Source organism: Arachis ipaensis, chromosome B01 (genome assembly GCF_000816755.2).
Source record: "Arachis ipaensis cultivar K30076 chromosome B01, Araip1.1, whole genome shotgun sequence".
Lineage (NCBI taxonomy): Eukaryota > Viridiplantae > Streptophyta > Magnoliopsida > Fabales > Fabaceae > Arachis > Arachis ipaensis.
This window is the reverse complement of record NC_029785.2, coordinates 128892625-128914438: the sequence shown is the minus strand read 5'-3', so window position 1 is coordinate 128914438 and position 21814 is coordinate 128892625. Positions and strand designations below refer to the sequence as shown.

General features: G+C 39.6%; 1 protein-coding gene across 1 annotated transcript; it reads left to right on the top strand.

Annotated features, from left to right (window-relative positions):
* LOC110263149 lies at nt 19793-21197 on the top strand. The gene is made up of 2 exons (XM_021103940.1): nt 19793-20188; nt 20301-21197. Exons 1-2 carry the CDS (start codon nt 20168-20170, stop codon nt 21039-21041), a joined length of 762 nt encoding a protein of 253 aa, XP_020959599.1. The 5' UTR covers nt 19793-20167; the 3' UTR covers nt 21042-21197.

Here is a 21814-nt window from a genome sequence, read left to right as displayed (position 1 = left end):
GGCATCACTGATCTCAATCGTCTGACCATCACTTTAGAGATCACTTTATATACACAGCCTACCATGCTAATCGGCCTGAGGTCCTTGATCTCTTTAGCTCCAGTAAACTTAGGTGTTAGGGCCACCCACGTAATATTAGAATCCGCAGGCAATCTTGATGACCGAAAGAATTCCAGAACAGCTGTTGTGAACTCCGTACCAATCTCATCCCAACACTTTTTAATGAAGTTCATGTTATACCCATCACTTCCTGGTGCCTTTGAAGATTCACAATCCCAAACTGCCTCCCTAACCTCTTCCATTGTCGGCATCCTCTCCAAAGCTACGACATCTTCTTCATCAATCCTATTTACCAGGCCATCCCTAAATCCCACAACTGGTGACCTCTCCTGATGATACAACTTCTTATAAAACTCCCTGATAGCGATCTTAATCCGAGCTTGATTTCTTATCAATCTTCTATTAATTATCAGAGCGTCAATACTGTTATTCCTTCTTCTTGCCGATGCTAAGTTATGAAAATACCTAGTATTTTTATCCATATCCTTCGCATGCCTGGATCGGGACATCTGCTTCCAATGTAGTTCCTTTCTCACATACCACCGCTTGCAACAGTTTACTAGAGCCTTTCTTCTAGCCTCCACTGTTTCATCATAAACTCCATTGCCAGCCATATCATCTATCTTCTTGATCTCCTCTCCAAAGCTCTGAATTTTCTTGGCCATGTCACCAAACTTGTCCTTATGCCATCTCCCCAACGGCACCGTTAGAGCCTTCAGCTTATCTGTGAGCTGCATCTCCCCAAGATTTCTCCATTCCTCCCTAACCATTCTTAGGAAACCAGCATGTGTGAACCAAGAATCTAGACTCCGGAAGGGGCGTGGACCACTTCTGAATTTGGAGACGTCAACTATAATTGGGCAGTGATCTGACAACCCTCTTGGGTCTCCTTTTAACTGAATCTCCGGGAACTCCTCAGTCCATTCTACACTCACTAGAGCTCTATCAATACGACTGCAAGAGCGGCCTCTAAACCATGTAAATTGTCGATCATTCAATGGTAAATCCACTAGCTGCATATCTTGAACCTAACCTTTAAAATCCTTTGCAGACGCTGTTAACCTGCCTGACCTTTTCTTTCAACCTGAAGAACCTCATTAAAGTCACCCATATAACACATCGGAACTTGACATAGGCCAGCTATAAAACTCAATTCCTCCCACACTGTAAGTTTCTCCGCTCTAGTGTGAGCACCATATACCAAACAAAAGGCACAGTTAAATCCATTCTTTAATAGGACTCCTTCAACACATAACCATCTACCTCCTTTGTAACAGTTATTCATTCTGAACAGCGTATCATCCCATATTAACAACAGACCCCCAGACGTTCCTTCTGATCCTATATACTCCCACCCCACACCATCATTTTCCCAAATACGTATTACATCAAACTTAGTCACAACCTGTAGTTTAGATTCAACCAAACCTAACATATTTAGTTTTTGCTTCTTTTTTAGTTCTTTCACCATACTCAGCTTCTCAACACCCCGTAGTCCCCTAACATTCCAGGAACTAAAAATCATTTCACATATGTATTACACACCTTATTGAGCTTTTTTGGTCTGCATCTCCGTACCTTTTCTTTTTTCTTTGCCATCCTCCGTTTTTGAGCTAGTGCTTCATTCTGTTCTTGAAGAATTGCCATAATATCCTCATCTTCGTCGTACTGCACCGCTCCTGCCTCAACAGCTAATTCCCACACCTTCTTATTTTCCAACATCTGTTCTGCCCTATCATGAGCCATTCCATCTTTGTTCTTCAGATTACCAGCACCAAAATCCAAGCCAGTCCCAGCTTCAGCACAGCCATCATCAAACCTCGCACCATTCAACTTCGCACACACTTCCAACTTGCCTCCATCTTGTTCTATTATGTCTCCGTCATCCATAGCAGTCTGTTCGACCACTATTCCACTGATCTCAGCGTCTTCATCAGATCCGCCATCCCTGCAAGACGTCGCTAGTAATGTCAAACCTTAACCAAACCTTAATTTATAANATTTTAAATAAATTTTATAAATTTTATAACCCCAAACCTTAACCAAACCTTTATATATGAAAGACGTCGCTAGTAATGTCATCTCTCTTTTTTTTCTGAATACTCTCCTTCTCATCTTTTTTATCAAAACAAAATTTTAAGCTACCTTATTTTTTCTTCATTTCTATCACCATTTTCATTATCTTAGAATGAATCAATCCTCAACGAAGTAAAATCAATCATAATTCTATCATCGTTCTGTTGAAAAGTCCTTGACAAAAGTAACCAAGATAAAAGCCCTTACCTTTAAACAGTGCGTTTTGGCGCACGTGCGTTGAAATAAAGGAAGGAAAAAGAGGAACATGTGTCTAGTCCAAAGAGGGTAGAATTGAAGGTGAAATAATAGATTTTGGTTCCAAAATCATTTCCTTCTTTATTCTATGATATCATTCAATTTGTTAATTATTATTTTTGTGGTCTTTTGATATTCTTTTTGTTTCTTCTCTATAACGGATGAAACTCAGACCTTTTGATTTTGAGCTATTTAAGATTTTGTTCAAATTCTTACTTTGGACTAAATCTTCATGTTAATTATGCCATTTTATTTTCTTACCTTTGTCTTGTTTCATCTTTACAAATTAGGACTTAGGGTTTTGATTGGTAAAAAAGATGAGAAGAAGAAGGAGAGGTTTCGAAGAGAAATAAGGATTTGCATGACATTATTAACACCAACAAGCCACTTAGGATTGAAAACTAACGGCATCTCTCATAGACTAACATTTAGTTAGAAATGTCAAATGCATATAATCTTTTATAGTTATAAAATTTATTTAAATTAGTCATAGTAAGTATTGTCAGCACCTCAATCTTTCATTATTAGAAATAACTATTTACTCTTTTTTTTAGAAAAAAAATAATCATTTGTACCTGTTTCGAGGGTTACCTAAAACTGGGTTGTGTTTGGGCTTGAACGTGAGGTCTAAGCTCTTAATGAGATGATCTCTGACTTATCCTGCGTCAAGCAGCTGTCGTCCGAGTTGTTTGTTGGAAGATGGAGGGTGGTACTTGCAAAGCGCTCCAATGCCTAAGTCAGCAAGGGTCTTAGCAGGTTTTAGTGTATTGGAACTTAAGTGTACCTGAGGGTGTCAGTGTATTTATAGGTGATGAACCAATAACCACCATTGGAGTAGTTCCACTTCTGGTGGTGGATAACCGTTCTTTTATCTAAGGGTTGTTGAGATCTCTCTTCTAGAAGTGGTGAGAAATATTAGGGGTTAGTTATAACTCCTTTGGAGTGAAGAGTGTTACCATGCAGCGCTTTGGTCCGACCTATGAAGAGGTCGGTTATGGGCAGCTGCATTTTGGGCTTTCTCTGCCTTTGGGCCTGGCTTATGCTTTGGGTCAGGGGGAGCGATGTGGAAGTTGGCATGCATCTGGCAAGGCAGACACTTTTTAATAAAGTCGGTCGCGTCCTTTTGCAAGGTCGGCCAAAAGAATCCATCTCGGACCACCTTCCTAGCTAGAGATCGTGCTCCGAGATGGTTTCCACAGATGCCATTATGTACTTTCTTCAAGACTTCTTCAGTTTTGCAAGTCGGGACACATTTCAACAAAGGTGTAGATACTCCTCTTTTGTAAAGGACGTTTTGTACCAAGGTATAGTTTTGTGCTTCTCTCCGAATTTTCTTCACTTCCTTTTGCCCTTTGGAAAGAATGTTGAATTTCAGATATTCAATAAAGGGAGTCATCCATCCGATGTTTAAGCAAAAAACAGGTAAAATATCCGACTTCTTATCTGGCTTAATAACGGAGGGCCCTTGAGGGTTTCTTGTATCAAACTTCTGTTGTTTCCCCCAGGTTTGGTACTTGCTAATTTAGAAAGGGCATCTGCTTTACTATTAAGTTCACGAGTTATGTGTCGAACCTCGGTGTCAAAGGAATTGCTGAAGATACTCAAGTGTTTTCTCCAAGTACCTCTTTATATTGGGATCTTTTGCCTGGTACTCTCCATTGATTTGAGAGGTTACTATTTGAGAATCACTGAAGACTACCACTTTGGTCGCTCTAACTTCTTTGACGAGTTTCAATCCTGCAATCAGAGCTTCATACTCGGCTTGATTATTGGAAGCAGGAAATTCAAACTTCAGGGAGAGCTCTATTTGCGTCCCCTCTTCATTGACCAATATGATGCCCGCACCACTCTCGAATTTATTGGAGGATTCATCTACATAAAGATTCTAGGTCATGGAGTTTTCATTCTTGTCTCTTGTATACTCTGTTATGAAGTCGGTGAGACATTGAGCTTTGATGACTATCCGAGTTTCATACCTTAGGTCGAACTCGGATAGTTCTATGACCCTCTGTACCCTCCAACATGTTATATCTGTCTTTTGCAGGATCTGTTTCATGGGTTGATTTGTTCGGACTCTTATGGTGTGTGCCTGGAAGTAAGGTCGAAGTCTTCTAAATGCCACGATTAAAGCATATGCAAATTTCTCAATTTTTTGATACCTTAATTCTAGCCCTTGTAGAAATTTACTAGCGAAATAAATTGGATGTTGTCCGACCTCATCTTCTCGTATCAGTGCTGGTGCTACTGCCTTCTCAGTGACAGCTAAGTACAACACGAGCTCTTCTCCCGTTTCTGGTCGGGTAAGGATGTGTGGTTGACTTAAGAATTTCTTGAATTCTTTAAAGGCTTCCTCACATTCAAAAGTCCACTCAAATTGGCATCATTTTCTAAGTAGTGAAAAAAGTGGCAAGGATCTCAATGCTGATCCTGTCAAAAATTTGGACAAGGCTGAAAGTCAGCCATTCAACTATTGGACTTTTTTCAAACAAGTCGGGCTCCTCATCTCTAAGATTGCTCTACACTTGTCAAGGTTAGCCTCAATTTCCCTTTGTGTGAGCAAAAATTCCAAAAATTTTCCTGCTTCTACTGCAAAGGTGCATTTGGTGGGATGTAGTCTCATTTCATGTCTTCTTATGGTGCTGAAGACTTGTGAGAGGTCGGACAGGAGATTTGCCTCATCCTTAGTTTTTACTAACATGTCGTCCATATATACCTCCATTAAGTTTCCGAGGTGAGGTGCGAACATCTTGTTCATCAACCTTTGATACGTGGCTCCTACATTTTTTAATCAAAATGGCATGACCACATAGCAGTAATTTGCTCTGGGTGTGATAAACAACGTCTTCTCCTGATCCGACTTGCACATCGGGATTTGATTGTATCCCGAATATGCATCCATGAATGATAGATACTGGTATCCTGAAGAGGAATCCACCAAAGCATCGATATTGGGCAGGGGATATGGGTCCTTCAGACAGGTTTTGTTGAGGTCGGTATAATTGACACACATCCTCCATTTCCTATTTTGCCTTTTTACCAGCACCACATTTGCTAACCATGTCGGATACTTGACCTCCCTGATGAATCCGGCTTCTAGTAGGGCTTGAACTTGTTCTTCGACCACTTGAGCTCACTCTGGTCCGAGCTTACGACGTCTTTGTTGCACAGGTCAGGACCCGGGATAGACCGCTAGCTTGTGCGTCATGAATTCAGGGTCTATACCGGGCATGTCAGCAGCCTTCAAGCGAAGAGATCGGAATTCTCCTGTAGGAGTTTTACGAGCTCCTTCTTCAAATATGTTCTTATATTAACTCCTATGTTGGTATTTTTTCCGACTTCTTCTCCGATTTGGATCTCTTCTGTCTTTCCTTCAGGCTGTGGTCATAGTTCATCTCTTCCTCGGACTCTTCCAAGCTCAATGGAATTGACTTCCTTTCCTTTACCTTGTAGATTCAAGATTTTATTATAACATTTTCTTGCCAGCTTTTGATCTCCCTTGATGGTTGCAATTCCTTCCTGTGTTGGGAATTTCATGCATAGATGAGGAGTAGAAACAACAGCTCCCAGCCAATTTAGTGTTGTCCTGCCAATTAGGGCATTGTAGGCTGAAGCTACATCCACAACAATGTAGTCAATGCTTAGGGTTTTTGACTTCAATCCCTTTCTAAAAGTAGTATATAGGGAAATGAACCCTAATGACCTAATTGGCGTATCTCCCAACCCGAAGAGAGTATCCGGGTAAGACTTTAATTCCTTTTCTTCCAATCCTAACTTGTCGAATGTAGGTTTGAATAGTATGTTGGTTGAGCTTCCTTGGTCCACTAAGGTCCTGTGTAAATTTGCATTAGCAAGTATCATGGTGATTACAACGGGGTCATCATTCCCAGATGCTATTCCTTGCACATCCTCCTTTGTGAAAGAGATGGTCGGAAGATCAGGAGTCTCTTCTCCGACATAGTAGACTTCTTTTAAGTATCTCTTTCGAGACGACTTGGTCACTCCTCCGCCAGTAAAACCTCCTGCTATCATGTGGACATGTCGCTCTGGAGTTTGTGGGGGCTGACCTTTTCGGCCGACTTCTTTGTTCTCTCTCTTCCTCTTTCCATGACCGTCTGATATTTTCATGAGATATCTATCTAACCAACCTTCCCTGGCCAGTTTTTTTTATCACATTTTTTAAGTCGTAACAGTCATTTGTAGAGTGCCCATACAGCTTATGGTACTCACAATACTCGTTACGGCTTCCCCTCTTCTTATTTTTGATCGGACGCGGGGAGGAGGGGAAGAGGGAAGCTTCTCGATGTGGCAAATTTTCCTATAGACATCCACGAGAGAAACTCATAGTGGGTTGTAATTGTGATACCTCCTAGGTTTTTCCGAGTTATACTCTTAGTTCTTGTTGGGCTCTTTTTCCTTTTCTCGTGCTTGATGAGGATGCCCTAGTCGCCAGTTTGGTTCTCGCAGCCTGACGTTTTCTTTTATATTGATGTATTTTTTAGCCTGTTCCTGTACATTGCTCAAGGAAGTCGGGTGTCTTTTTGAGATGGACTGGGAAAATGGGCCTTCTCGGAGACCATTGACTAATCCCATTATTATTGCCTTGGTGGGTAAGTTTTGGATTTCCAAGCAGGCCTTGTTGAATCTCTCCATGTAATTTTTGAGGGATTTGCCGACTTCCTGTTTAACTCCGAGTAAAATGGGCGTGTGCTTGACCTTGTCCTTTTGAATTGAAAATTGCATGAGGAATTTTTGCGCAAGGTCGTCGAAACTAGTAACTGACCTAGGTGGGAGGCTGTCAAACCATTTCATGGTCGACTTTGTTAAGGTTGTCGGGAAGGCCTTGCAGTGAGTAGCATCTGAGGCGTCAGCCAAGTACATTTGACTTTTGAAGTTACTTAGGTGGTGCCTCGGGTCAGTCGTCCCGTCATACAGGTTCATGTCTGGGCTTTTGAAGTTTCTAGGAACTCTCGCCCGCATGATGTCTTTGGTGAAAAGATCTTCTCCTCCTAACGGGGTGTTTTCCCGAGTTGTATGCGAATTCCTGCCTCGGAGGTCAGATTCTAACTTTGAGAGCTTTTCTTCCAGCTCTCTTCGCCGTTTAATTTCTCTCTTCAGATTTCTCTCTGCCTCCCGTTGTCACTCTAACTCTTGCTCTAGTTGCTCAAGTCAGCCATGATGTCCATGTAGCAGCTCCATGAAGTCGGTGGAATGGGGTTGGTTTTCTCCTTCCGGATGGTGAACCTCGGAGGGGATTCTTTGATGGTGATGATCGCCTGACGTGCCTTCACCATGTGGTCCCTCCATCCTTGAAGGAGGTGCCACAAGAGCTTGGTTGTTGTTGACCATGTCTTGATACTCTGGATCTGATTCCGATGTTGTGCGTCCGTCTTCAAGGTGATCGTCCGCCATGGAGTGTCGATTTTCAGGTCCCCAACAACGGTGCCAATGTTCCGAGGGTTACCTGAAACTGGGTTGTGTTTGGGCTTGAACATGAGGTCCAAGCTCTTAATGAGATGATCTCCGACTTATCTTGTGCCAAGCAGCCATTGTTCGAGTTGTTTGTGGGAAGATGGGGGGGGGGGATGGTACCTGCAAAACAGTCCGATGCCTAAGTCAGCAAGGGTCTTAGTAGGATTTAGTGTATTGGAACTTAAGTGTACTTGAGGGTGTTAGTATATTTATAGGTGATGAACCAATAACCACCATTGGAGTAGTTCCACTTCTGGTGGTGGATAATCGTCCCTTTATCTAAGGGTTGTTGAGATCTCTCTTCTAGAAGTGGGTGAGAAATATTAGGGGTTAGTTATAACTCCTTTAGAGTGAAGAGTGTTACCATGCAGCGCTTTGGTCCGACAAATGAAGAGGTCGGTTAGGACAGTTGTATTTTGGGCCTTTTCTGCCTTTAGGACTGGTTTATGCTTTGGGCCAGGTATGAACAATACCCATGAACTTTGCACTGACAAAAGTATCTATCAAATAAGAAAACTAACGTTATATTCATAAAAGATATATTATGTGTGACAAAAGTATCCAAACTCTAATTTTTGTTGACTTTTAATAAAATTTCTAAATTACCCCAACATTTATCTTCAACATCAACTCAATACCATTTCTTCTGCCGTAAATGCCAAACTTTCACAACCCTCCATTGCCACCATCTTAACCATATTTTCTCTTCTTTACTACTCCACCATATCTAGTACTATGACAACGCTAACATTAACTACCTCAACAAATCTATGGTTATATTGAAGCAGAGCAAAACGAAAGAAAGCAAAACTTGGATTCGGTGGCAAGTTGGAGCTTGCAGCGGTACTGGACAGCGATGACATCAACATCTCTTTTGTCTATTGTCACCTTCTTCTCTCTCAGCGACCATCTCCCCAGCAACGAATCCTGATAGAGATTATTCCAAAATCATTAAAATCAACCATAGTAAGAGTTTAATCCAGTTTCATACAAATTAATAAAAGAAAAAAAATACAAAACAATCAAAAACTCATAATTATAAACATTATTCCAAATTTTTGTCATACAGATCCCATCTTTTATGGGTATAACAATTTTCTTGTTTGATAGGTACTTTTGTCAGCGTTCAGAAAGTTTATGAGTACAAATTGTTGTTTTTTCTTTTTTTTTTCTTATTTCTAATAGACGGGACCTTGGATTTTTTTATTTAAATTAATAAAATATAATATTTATTGAATTGTATAATGTGTAGATAAATTACTATTTTTAAATAACCGTTACACATTTCGGATACACAGTAAAAAAAACTATTAATTACATAAATCAGAGACTGTGTTCTTAGGATATGATCCAGATTAAAAAAAAAACTTGGTTGCACTCGGAATATGACCATACAAACATGTCTAATACGTACTCTAATTACTTAAATTCAACTATCCTAACATAAAAACTGATTAATTAAAATAAGTTAATCCAACATGTCATTATTCTAATATATTTTTTAACTAATTAAATCGAAATATCCTATCATATATTCATATCAACTAAAACTAAATAAGTCAAAATATCTTAACATGTTAACTAATCAACTAATTAAAATAAGGGATAGACAAACCAACCTTAAAATTCAATACCTCGACCACATGTTACGTCGCATTTAGTCTGTTAATATTTTTTGAGTGCACGTAATTCTGATGTTGAGCCATATATGCTTTTAAAACTTTCCAAAACTAACAAAATCACTCAAATGAAAAACATCTCAAATGCACTTTATATACAATCGAGCTCAATATATCTCGAGTACTGAGACCACAAATCATTACACACATATCTTGGGCACCGAATATCCGTTTTCAGCATTTATATCACATCCCGGAATGCACCTAAGATATGTAACATTGAGCATGTGCCATATTCCGATTACTACATATCTGAGATGCATTTTTTTTATATATTTTCGAACACAGTACATAACATATATAGATAAATATTTGGCCATTACATAATTCAGTAAAAATTATATTTTATTAAATTAAATAAAAAAGTTCATGGGACCTTTTTCATTTCAAAACTTACAAATTAGTTTTAAAATGTATTAAAAACACTCTTAATTTTTAAAATCTAAAAATATATGCATAACAATTTTTTTATTTATCAATCACAAAATATTAGCTCATACATTTGAAAATCACAACTAACTATATTACCAGACCACCTAGATTCTAAGTTCCAACACATGAATATTAAAGTAAATTACGTTTGACTCCAAAATATTCAGATTTCCAACCAAAAAAATCCTTAAAATTGATAAATGACATTGTGATTCTCTAAAACTTCATCAATGTATAACATTTTCAATGCTTCTGTTTTAAAAACATTTGTATACTTCTATAGATGGTGTATGTTCTTGGGTGAGTAACCTGGATATAACTCGGTCCCTGATAGTCGATGCCGAGTTGTTGTCCTCAACGCCGAGCTACGGGCTTTGAAGGTCTGAGTTCTTGTCCAAAGATATATCACGTTACGGAGGGTGTGAACAAAGGGGGAGTGTACCTGCATAAGGCACTCCGATACTTAAGTTAGTATTGTGAATTCAATGTCTCGTCTCAGGATAAAATATCATACCTTTATAGGTGAGGTAGAATAGGTTGGCTATGCTTCCATTGATCATGTATATTGAAGAGCAGTTATTAGAGATTAGTAGGTTACAGTATCTGGTCAGACGTTTTTATTCCAAGCTATAATCCATTGAGTCAAATTATAACACATAATACCGAGCTGTAACGCCTGATGCCGAGTTATAGTGTATAACGCCGAGTTATGATTTTGGATTTGTAACAGCCATATCATAGCCCCAATCTTGGCCTAGAAATGCATTTTAATGAAGCAGGTTGAGCTTTTGCTGAGCCATAACTCGGCCATTGAATTAGCCTTGGAGCCTCCAGTTCAAGATGCTTTATTAAAAGATTATTTAATTGCGATTTCTATTGATATGAGTAGGAGAGAGAAAAATTAAATGCCCATTAAGGAATGTGCGTGTTCCCAATGTGCTGTATTTCCTTTGATGTAACTGATGGGATGGTTGGGGTGGAATTCAAAACAGTTTTGTAGTGGTTAATTAAAATCTTTGGAATCTAAAAGGTTGTGTTAGGTTGCACTAGTTTTCCTTGTTATCAGAAACATTGTGAAGAAGCATGAGTAAAAGAGGTACGCTGTTTTTCTCTTTGTTCTCTTGTAATTTCTGTTATTCTTCATCTTTGCTTGAGTCATTCTGATGGGTTTTGAGAAAGAGAGAAAGGAGAAGGTTGATTGGTCATATGATTGGGTAAATGATGATGTTAGAAAACGTTATTTTCTGTTCTTAGATGAAGAAGCTGTCAAGGAGATAGATAAGAGTAAGATTGTTAAGTGTGGTTTGGGGTTCGTTTAGAGCTATTCCCTTGTTCTTCTAGTGATCGTGTGTATCATAAGGGAGAAAGATTTGAATATTTCTATATGTATAGTTGTGTTCTGGAGGAGTTGAGGGTGAAGCTTCCCTTCACTGATTTTCAATACCAGGTTCTGAAACAACTGAACTGTGCGCCCTCACAACTCCACCCAATGGTTGGGCTTTTTTGCGGAGCTTCAAAGTTTTGATGGAGTTTCTGGAGGAGACTCCTTCTGTGGAGTTATTCTTCTCTTTATTCCATGCAAAAGGTATCTGGAAGGGGGGTTTGGTGAACTTGAACAGCTCGCCGAGGTTTGCTGTCTTCAAACTCTGTAAGTCTTCGTTTAAAGACTTTAAAGAAATGTATTTGAAAGTTACAAATGCTGAGGGTGATTTCTCTTTTTATATGTACGAGCATTTGGGGGAGAAATTCCCCCTTTGGTGGTGTTCAGAGCCTCAAAATATTCTGGGGCCTGAAACCATTAGTGCAAGGGTTGAATGTATTATTGAATACCTAGTGGATGTTGTTGATCGGAAGGAATTGATTTCGGTTTTTGATTTACTTCAGTGGGAAGAAAATAGGCAAGCTATGGTAGAATACCTAGGTGAGATTTTGAATTGTTGATTTGTATGTTTTGACTTTATAATTTGATAACTGGATGTTTTGTTTTAGGAAGAAAGTATCCCAGGGTATCCGCTGCCACCTTAAGAACTCAGGTAAAAAGCAAAAACCTTGAGAAAGAGGGGTCGACTTCGAAGGCTGATAAAGTTGCTGGTGTTGGCGAGGTTAATCAGCCTCGGCCGAGAAGAAAAAAGGTTATAATGAAGAAGAGAAAGACGGATGTAGTGGATCTATCTGAAGGTTCTGATGAAGATAGAGAGGAAGTTCCGATTGAAGAGATACATGCTTTTATGGAAAATCCAAAGAAGTTGCATGACATTGCCAACCAAAATGACGGCTCATTTGTCTGGGAGAAGGATTTTCCCTATATGGTCATTGCCGACGAGGTTTTTCAATCGTCGGCAGATGTTTCTTTGGTGAACGAGGTTGGGGATGTTGCCATTGGTCAATACATGCAGGTATCATTTTTGCTGTTTATTAGTATTATATATATGTTTTTTTTTGTTAATCAGCATGGTGCTTTTGGTTTTGTAAGGTGCTTGGTTTTTGGTTGGTCAGCTTAGGGCATAGCCAAGAAAATAAGCATAGGAAGCTTGCTGGGCAGAAGCAAGATCCAAGTTTGTAGGAGGAGTTAGCATTAAAAAACATTAAAGTAGCTGAGCTGGAGTCTAAATTATCTGAGAAGGAGAAAGAGTTGAAGTCGATGAAAGTGAATTATGCAAAGGAGGTGGAAGATCTTAAGAAGAAGGAGGCCAACCTCTCTAGCATGAGTGCTCAAGTAATTGAAGTAACAGCAAAGTTAAAAGAGGTGGAAATTTTGGATTCGTTTGTTGAAGGTTTTGAATGGGTTTCATTGTAGGCAAAGTTTTTGGTCCCAGAATTTGATTTTTCCCCAATGGATCCAGGCAAGATCGTCCGACATGGGGTTTTGGTGGAGGATGACGGTGCAATTGAGGAAGAAGAGGAGAATATTGATTAGCTTACCTTATATGTAATTTATAATTTGCGAATACTGATGTTTATGCTACTTGGGTCTGTTTGCTCTGTATGGAGCTTTTGTTGACTTATTTATAATTTGCTAAATCTTTATGTTAGATTAGCGATAGTTGATGGTAAATATGACTTGCTGCCAATTTTGTTTGAGATTGTTATTTGTTTGCTGTGAGCTGTTGCATATGCAAATGTTTGATTTAACTTTAGAAATACCTATGTTTGCTGGTGGTATTTGTTTTTGTTAGAGTTTACATGACCTCAGTCAATAATTTGCTTGATTAGTGTATCTCAAAGAGATGTAATTTGGGAACCTGGACTTGCAGGGGTAGATCAAATTTGTAGTTTTGTTAGATATAGGTCAAAAGTTTGACCTTTGCGCTTGCGAATATAGTTCGGTAAGTTAAGGTTAGAGGTGTCAGTAAAAATAGACAAGACAAATTAGAGGTCTAGAATTATATGATATTTTATTGACCTTTGTTTACAAAGGTGCAGGTAGGCATGCCTCGTTAAAACCTCTCCAAGCAAAACCTTTTTTGGAAAAAATCTTGGTAGTAGAAAAAAGAGTACAAGCCTATCCCTGACTTTAACTATAGTATTGTTTTAAAGAAGAGAGATTCCAGGTATTAGATATGGTTGTACCATTCAAATATTGGAGTCGATATGCTCCATTTCTGAGGACTTCAACAATTCTGAATGGGCCTTCCCAATTTGCGGCGAGCTTTCCATGTGATGGTGGTCGGCGGGCCTGCTCTGTTTTCCGAAGAACCAAATCGTTTAGCTGGAAAGATTGGGGATGGACCTTAGCATTGTGGCGCTGAGCTATGATTTGTTGCGCTGCTCGGTGCCGGAGAGTTACAATATCCCTGATTTCTTCAAGTGTATCGAGGTCTATCTGCCGAGCTTGATGTTGGTCGTCTATTTGAGTTCTGATTGAGGATTAAGATACTTCTAAGGGAATCAATGCTTCTGATCCGTATACCATCCAAAAGGGTGTTTCTTTTGTTGTTGAGTGGATTGTGGTGTTGTATCCCCATACCAATTCAGGGATTAATTTGGCCCATAGTCCTTTTGCATCATCAAGTTTCTTTCGTAAAGTATGTAAGATGACTTTGTTGGCAGCTTTTGCCGAGCCGTTTGTTTATGGATGTTCTACCGATGAGAAGTGATGCTTGATTTTGAGATTCTATAAAAAAGAGGTAAACTTGTGATCAGCGAACTAGCGACCATTATCAGTGATAATGTGCCGAGGTATGCCAAACCTGCAGACAATGTTCTTCCATACAAAAGATATTATTTGTTTTGATGTTATTTTGGCTAGGGGTTGGGCTTCTATCCATTTCGAAAAGTAGTCAATTGCAACAATTACAAATTTTACCTGTCCCTTTGCTAAAGGGAATGGGCCGAGTATATCGAGCCCCCAATGATTGAAAGGCCAACTTATCTCGAAGCTATGAAGGTCCTCGGCCAGAAGATGTGTGATTGGGCAGTGCCTCTGGCAATTGTCACAATGTTTGACTTTGTTGTTACGATCTTGTTGCAAAGTTGTCCAGAAGAAGCCAGCGCATAGTATTTTGGATGACAAACTTCGTGCTCCAACATGAGTGCCACATATACCTTCATGTGCTTCAGCAAGCGCAAGCTCAGCCTTCGACCTAGAAAGACACTTAAGAAGTGGACGAGAAAAACCTCGCCTATATAGAGAATTGTTATATATGGTAAAGAAAGATGCCTGCCGGCGAAATTGCCGAGCATTAGTAATTTTGTCTGGAATTACTCCAGTATTGAGATATTCTATGTAGGGTGTATGCCAATCTTCTTCCTGTGTAGCACTTAAAATTTCGGTTAGTTTTATGCTCGGTTCATATAGCAAAGATTGATATAAAGTAAAAGTTGGTATTTGTGTACTAGCGAGCTTAGATAAGATATCAGCTCAGCTATTGTGCTCAATTGTTGAGAAGTTAGAAATAATCTTTTTGACAATATCCAAGTATTTTGCTAATAGGGGGTCCTTCACTTGAAAGAAATCATTTACCTGTTGGACGACTAGCAAAGAGTTACAGTATACCTTTAAGTTTGAAATTTTAAGTTCAGCTGCGAGCCTTAGGCCTGCAATTAGAGCTTCATATTCTGTTTGATTGTTGCTTGCCTTGAAAGAAAGATGTAGAGATTGTTCCAGGACTATGCCATTTTCATCTTCAAGTAAAACTCCGGCCCCACAACCTTGGGGGTTGGATGCCCCATCCACATATGAAGTCCACTGTTTTGAGTTGTTCTCCGAGCTTGGTACGGTGAATTCGGCTATAAAATTAGCAATATACTGAGACTTTATTGGACCTCAGCTTTGGTATCTGGTGTCGAACTCGGAAAGTTCTACAGACCATTTTACCTGTCGGCCAACCAGCTCTGGTTTTTGTAGCACTTGTCTTAATAGCTGATCAGTTCGAATGTGGACTACGTGGGTTTGAAAATAAGGTCAGAGACGCCAAGTTGAGAAAACTAAAGCCAAAGCTAAAGGTCGGAGACGCCGAGCTGTGAAGACTAAGGCCAATGCTAGTTTTTCGATCTTTGGATATCGAAGCTTGGCATTCTGTAAGGATTTACTAATGAAGTAAATCGGCTGTTCTTGCTTGTTCCTTTCTGTGACAAGAATAGAACTTATTGCCCAGTCAGTGACAGATAAATATAAAAAAAAGTTCTTCTCCCCGAAGGGATTGTATAAAATTGGTGGTTTTGAAAGAATGTTTTTTATGCTAGTAAAAGCCTCTTCACACTCATTAGTCCAATTAAAGTTGTTTTTCTTTTTTAGAGTTTGGAAAAAATAGAAAGATTTAGATGCTAAACAAGGCAGGAATCTAGATAATGCAGCAAGTCTCCCTATTAGTCGTTGGACTTCTTTGATTGTTTGTGGACTTGTCATGTCCAATATAGCTAGGCATTTCTCAGGATTGGCTTTAATTCCTCGGTTAATAAGAGAAGCCAAGGAATTTACCTCCCTGAACTTCGAAGGCGCATTTCTCTGGGTTAAGTCTCATATTGTAATGACGAATTTGGTTGAAGATCTCTAAGAGGTCGTCGAGGTGGCTGTGACTGAGCTTTGTTTTGGCCACCATGTCGTCGACGTAAACTTCGAGGTTTTTGCCGATTTGATTAGTGAATACCTTGTCCATAAGATGTTGGTATGTTGCCCCTGCATTCTTAAGTCCAAACGGCATAAATTTATAATAGTAATTTTCATATTCAGTAATAAATGCTGTTTTATTTTGATCAGATAGATGTATTAGAATCTAGTTATAACTAGAATATGCATCCATGAAGCTTAATGTTTGATAACCTGAAGCATTATCTACTAAACAGTCAATAGAGGGTAGGAGATATGAATCTTTTGGGCATGCTTTGTTGAGATCGGTGAAATCAACACACATGCGCCATTTACCGTTATGCTTTTTTACCATGACGACGTTTGCCAACCATGTTGTGAAGCGGATTTCTTGTATGAAGCCAGCATTGATCAGTTTTCTGGTTTCCTCTAAGGATGCCTGCTTCTTTTCGAGACCGAGGTTTCGCTTATTCTGGGCTATGGGTCGGAATGACGGATCTAGTACCAATTTGTGTGAAATCACTGATGGACTAATGTCGGGCATGTCAGCAGGAGTCCAGGCAAAGAGATTGGCATGTTGTTGTAGAAAATTTTGAAATGAAACTTTCTCTACCGAACTAAGCGTGGTTCCTACATAAGTAAATTTGTTAGGATCATTGTAAGATAAACCTTTTGTAAGTCCTCTGTTGGGGTTGGTCTTTCGAGAGCCTCGGCCCTTGGGTCAAGATCTGCAAGGGCTGGGAGTTTGACCGAGTTGCAAATGTTATTTACATGCGAACCCATATGACGGTTGGGCTTTTTCAAGCTGATGTTATAACATGGGCGAGCTTCACGATTGTCACTGTGAATAGTCACAATGAGGTCGTCCTGCATAGGAAACTTAACGCAAAGATAAATTGTAGATACTATAGCACTGAACCAATTTAAAAAAGGTCGGCCAAGGATTAAATTATATGGGCTAAAACAGTCAACAATTAAATATTGAACATTTGAAGTTTTGATAATGGATGCTCACCCAGTGTGGTTTGTAACCACACAGATCCCATCACCGGGACCCTTTTCCCTGAAAAACTGACTAAATCTCCAGTGGAAGGTTGAAGCATGTTGTTGTTTAGCTTCATTTCTGAAAGGTGGAATAGAAAAGAGCTTCGGCACTACTCCCTGGATCCAATAGTACTTTTTGTACCAAAAGGTCTCCTAGTTGAATGGTAATGACGACTGGGTCATCTAAATTTGTGGTATTGGTGTTGAAATCAGAGTCCTGGAATGTCAATTGAGGAAAATGGGAGGGTGCTTGGTTGGTGCCGAGGTTTCCCTCAACCAATAACATAGCTCGGTATGAACGCTTCCTTGCTGAGTTTGATGCTCCTCCACCTGCAAAACCCCCAGAAATACAGTTAATAACTCCTCCTGGTTGATTGGGGTGAATTGAGGTTGTGGGGTATGCCTTTGTACGTGGCCATTGATATATTTGTCCAAGTGACCTTGTCGAGCTAATCGCTCTAGGAGGTCCTTGGCGATGACACACTCGTCAGTAATGTGGCTGTACTTCTGATGGAAAGTGCAATATTTGGATTTGTCGACATTTTTGCATCTTGATAGGTGATGGCTTTCGCGAAGGCTTGACCAGGTTGGAGTTGAGAATTTCTTTGATGATGTCGTCCCTTTTTGTATTGAACTGAGTGTATGACTCATAACGAGGGGTTAGCTTGAAATTTTTCTTATTGTCCCGAGCTTTATCCTCGTCTTTGTACTGAGGTTTGTCAACCTTCCGAGCTTGTCGAAGTTCCTCAATATCCATTTGTCCTTTTGCCTTTTCGCGAAACTCGGCCAGGGTCTTTGGCTTGGCTACTGCAATTACTTCTTAGAATTTTCCTGGTCGAGGTCCACTCTTGATAGCGTGCAAATGCACCTCGGGATGGAGATCTAGGATGCTCATGACGACTTTTGTAAAATGAGTCATGTAGTCCATCAGGCTTTCATTCGGGCCTTGTTTGATTGTATTCAGGGAGTCCGCGTCATTTAAGTAGATTACAAATCCTGCAAAGTGATCATCGAAAAGCTTTGCTAGTTGCCAAAAATGAGAGATAGAATCTGCAGGCAAAGAACAAAACCAATCAAGTGCAGGGCCGTCTAAATAAGATGGAAAACAACGACATAAGACAGAATCGGAAGCACCATTTACGATCATTATGGATCTGAATTTTTTGAGGTATTTCTTCGGATCTCCTACCCCGTCGTAGAGGGTTAAGGTCGGTGGCAAAGTGAACTTTCTTAGTAGCTCGAAATTCATAACTTCGGCTGTGAATGGATCTGCAGAGTTATCGTGCTCGGTATCCTCGTTTTCTGGTTGACCATCCTCGTTTCGCGGAGGCCGAGCTTCTTGAACTCGAATAGTTTCAACGGATCAGATTGGTGCTCTTCATCCTCTGGTTGTTCATGACGATCATTATTGTTTTCAATTCGAGCATTTGCTGATTCGGCAATCTGATTTTCCATTCTTTGATTTTCTTCTGTCATGCGTTGGTTGGCCTGCGCCATACGTTGGTTGGCTAGTTGTAGCTCGGTTACCATCCGAAGAATTTCAGATGGTGTAGGTAGAGGCGCGTCAGCCGTGGATGTACGCGACAGTACTGAGGCTAATAAATAAAAAAGGCTTTATGTTCTCGACCCTACGGTGGGCGCCAATTATTTTTGGGTGAGTAACCTGGATATAACTCGGTCCCTGACAGTCGATGCCGAGTTGTTGTCCTCAATGCTGAGCTACGGGCTTTGAAGGTCTGAGTTCTTCGTCCAGAGATATATCACGTCGCGGAGGGTGTGAACAAAGGGGGAGTGTACTTGCATAAGGCACTCCGATGCTTAAGTTAGTATTGTGAATTCAATGTGTCGTCTCAGGATAAAATATCATACCTTTATAGGTGAGGTAGAATAGGTCGGCTATGCTTTCGTTGATCATGTATATTGAAGAGTAGTTATTAGAGATTAGTAGGTTATAGTATCTGGTCGGACATTTTTATTCCAAGCTATAATCCGTTGAGTCAAATTATAACACATAATACCGAGTTGTAACGCCTGATGCCGAGTTATGGTGCATAACGCCGAGTTATGATTTTGGATTTGTAACAGCCATATTAATGTATATGTAAAATAGGGCAAAATTCGATGTTCAAACACTATTTATTTTTTTAAACAATTATAATCATTGTATAAAAAAATAATTTAGTTAATGTAAAATTATCAAATATGCAAGATAAAATATTACATTTTTCTAAATATCTTATAACTATATATGAAACCAAGGCCCATTCATTAGTGCGTTTCCTACGTGTCAAGCAGCGCAAGCAATCCACACTATCGTAAACATATTCGAGAGTCTTCCTGAACCTCATGTACAGAATGTACAGAATATGTATAGTAGATTGGATATGAAAATATATGTTACTATGTTATTAATCCTTCTTCTTTCTTTCTAAGTTACCCAAAGTACCCATTGAATCTAAATTTCATTTTACTTTTTAATTTTTTAATTAACTTAAATGCTAATCATGTTACTGTACTACTAGGAAGTAGTAATAATAATAATAATAATAATAATAATTCTTATTATGCATTTTAACTAATATAACATGTATAAATTCCAAAATAATTTTTTCTACATATTTTTATTGTTTCATAGTAATTACTTAATATCTACTCTCTAATAACATATATCTCCAGCTTTTCATGTTTAGCGTATACTAGGTACATCCCAATATATGCTATTATTGTTGAATATCTTAATACTAAGTACATGCTAATATATGCTACTATATTCTTAATATACTTTTGTAACTCACTTTTGTAATCTAGCTGGGTCGGTGCATTCAAAACTTGCCTCGAAACAATGAATTTACTGACAACATCCTCACTACAGAGTTGTTATCATTACAATTACAAATCCATAAACAAATAGAAGTCAAACTCTCGTGGCCCTTATCTCTTAACCTTCATCTCTTTTTATCTGTTTCTACCTTTTTATATATTTACAGATTTTGTTTTCAACCTGACGCTAGAAATAACTCCAACAATTTCATTCACACCTGCATCCATTACTTAACATCAGTGGTTTCATCGCGTATTAGGCATGGCGTCTAACGGTTTTCATCATTAAGGAAGATATTTTTACATGAAAATCAATCCGGATATGGTATATATCTACTTGATAGTGGTTGATTATTATTGTTCTTACTCATTTAAAAATTAACTATTACACCCCTGCTACCGAAAATGAACTTATTAAATCCACTTATTTTTTTCAGGACATGGGTGAACTACCATCCATATTTTTTAGGAGATTCAAGGATGTAATACCGAACTACATGACATTTTATGATTTTGCTGGCAACGAAGTTGATGTCGTCATTGAAAAGGGACACCGTACCGCTATAATTGTTACCGGATACAAAAATCTCTCAACCCTTTATGGCCTTAAAGACGGTGGATGGCTTACTGTCTGTTTTGTTGGGGGAGACAAATTCCTAATCATTGAGGCAAATGACTATAATATGTGTACGAAGGTTCCCTGTTTCCTACCTCTGAAGCCGCCACTCGACATCAAACCTACGGTCATTGTTGATGAAGTCATACAAATATCCGACCACACTCCACACGGCAGCTCACTCGCACAAGAAACTCCATCGCCATCATTTGGAAGCTCTCCTATCAACTCTCCTAACATATCGGCGTCAGTTTCACATGCAGAACATTTCCCTCATGGCTATGAAGTTGATGCCGACCCCGAACGGCAGCACCTTAGGTTGGTGGTATCTACCATCGCTGGTGGCATATGCCCGCAGCTTAACTTTTGTCCCAGCCCATCAGCTGCGCAGTTAACATTTCATGATGTGCTAGATTTTACAAGAGAAGCTCTTTCCATGTGTGGCGTTGATGCCTATTCCGATGTGGCTATTCCACCCGTTGAGGCCCTATTCGAACCTTTAAGCAATGAAGGAATAGAGAACTCAAACACCAACATAGCAGTTGTTCCGAGGGTTACCTGAATTTGTAGGTCGATCTCGGTCGAGATCTTCTGTGCTGGTCAGAACCGAGGTGTCCGGTTGGTGAATGGCGACCGGAGATGGTACGTCCGACTTGTTGGACTGGTTGTGCTGCTGATCCTTTGCCACCGAAGGGTGGGGGGTACCTGCAAGAGACTCTGATGCTTAAGTTAGCAAGGGTATTGAGCAGGTTTTTAGTAGAATCAGAGTATGAGTTATACCTGGGTGCTCCAGTGTATTTATAGTAGTGGGGGCTGACCTTTCTGATAAGATAAGTTAGTTATCTTATCTTATCTTATCCTGTTTTGGATGAAGTCAGCTTATCTTTAAGGGAACCGCCTTTATCTCTATAGGCTGGGATTGCCTTTGGATTTGGGTCGTGTTCCTCTATTTGGGCCCTTTATTGGGCTTTCCTGTCGATTTAGCCGAGCTCTTTAGAAGAGGTCGGGTAGTCTGACCTGAAGAGGTCGGTCGCTTTGTCGCCAATCATCCCGGGTCGGGTAACTCAACCCAGGGTATGAACAGTGCCCCTGCTTGAGCTCGGTCTTTTTGTTGAGGTTGAGTCTTTGACTTCGGTCCTTCTCTGATGAAGCCGAACTCAAGTATTTTGTCGAATTCCTTTGTAGAAGTTTTTGAATGTAGAACGTTTTTCCTCTAAAAGCGCGCGCTTTTATATCGGGCGCTGTTTTGGGAATGCAAGCGGTTTTAATATCTGCATTTAATTGGCATTTAATTGCCCCGTTTCCCCTAACTTCTCTATTTTTTTGAATTTTGTA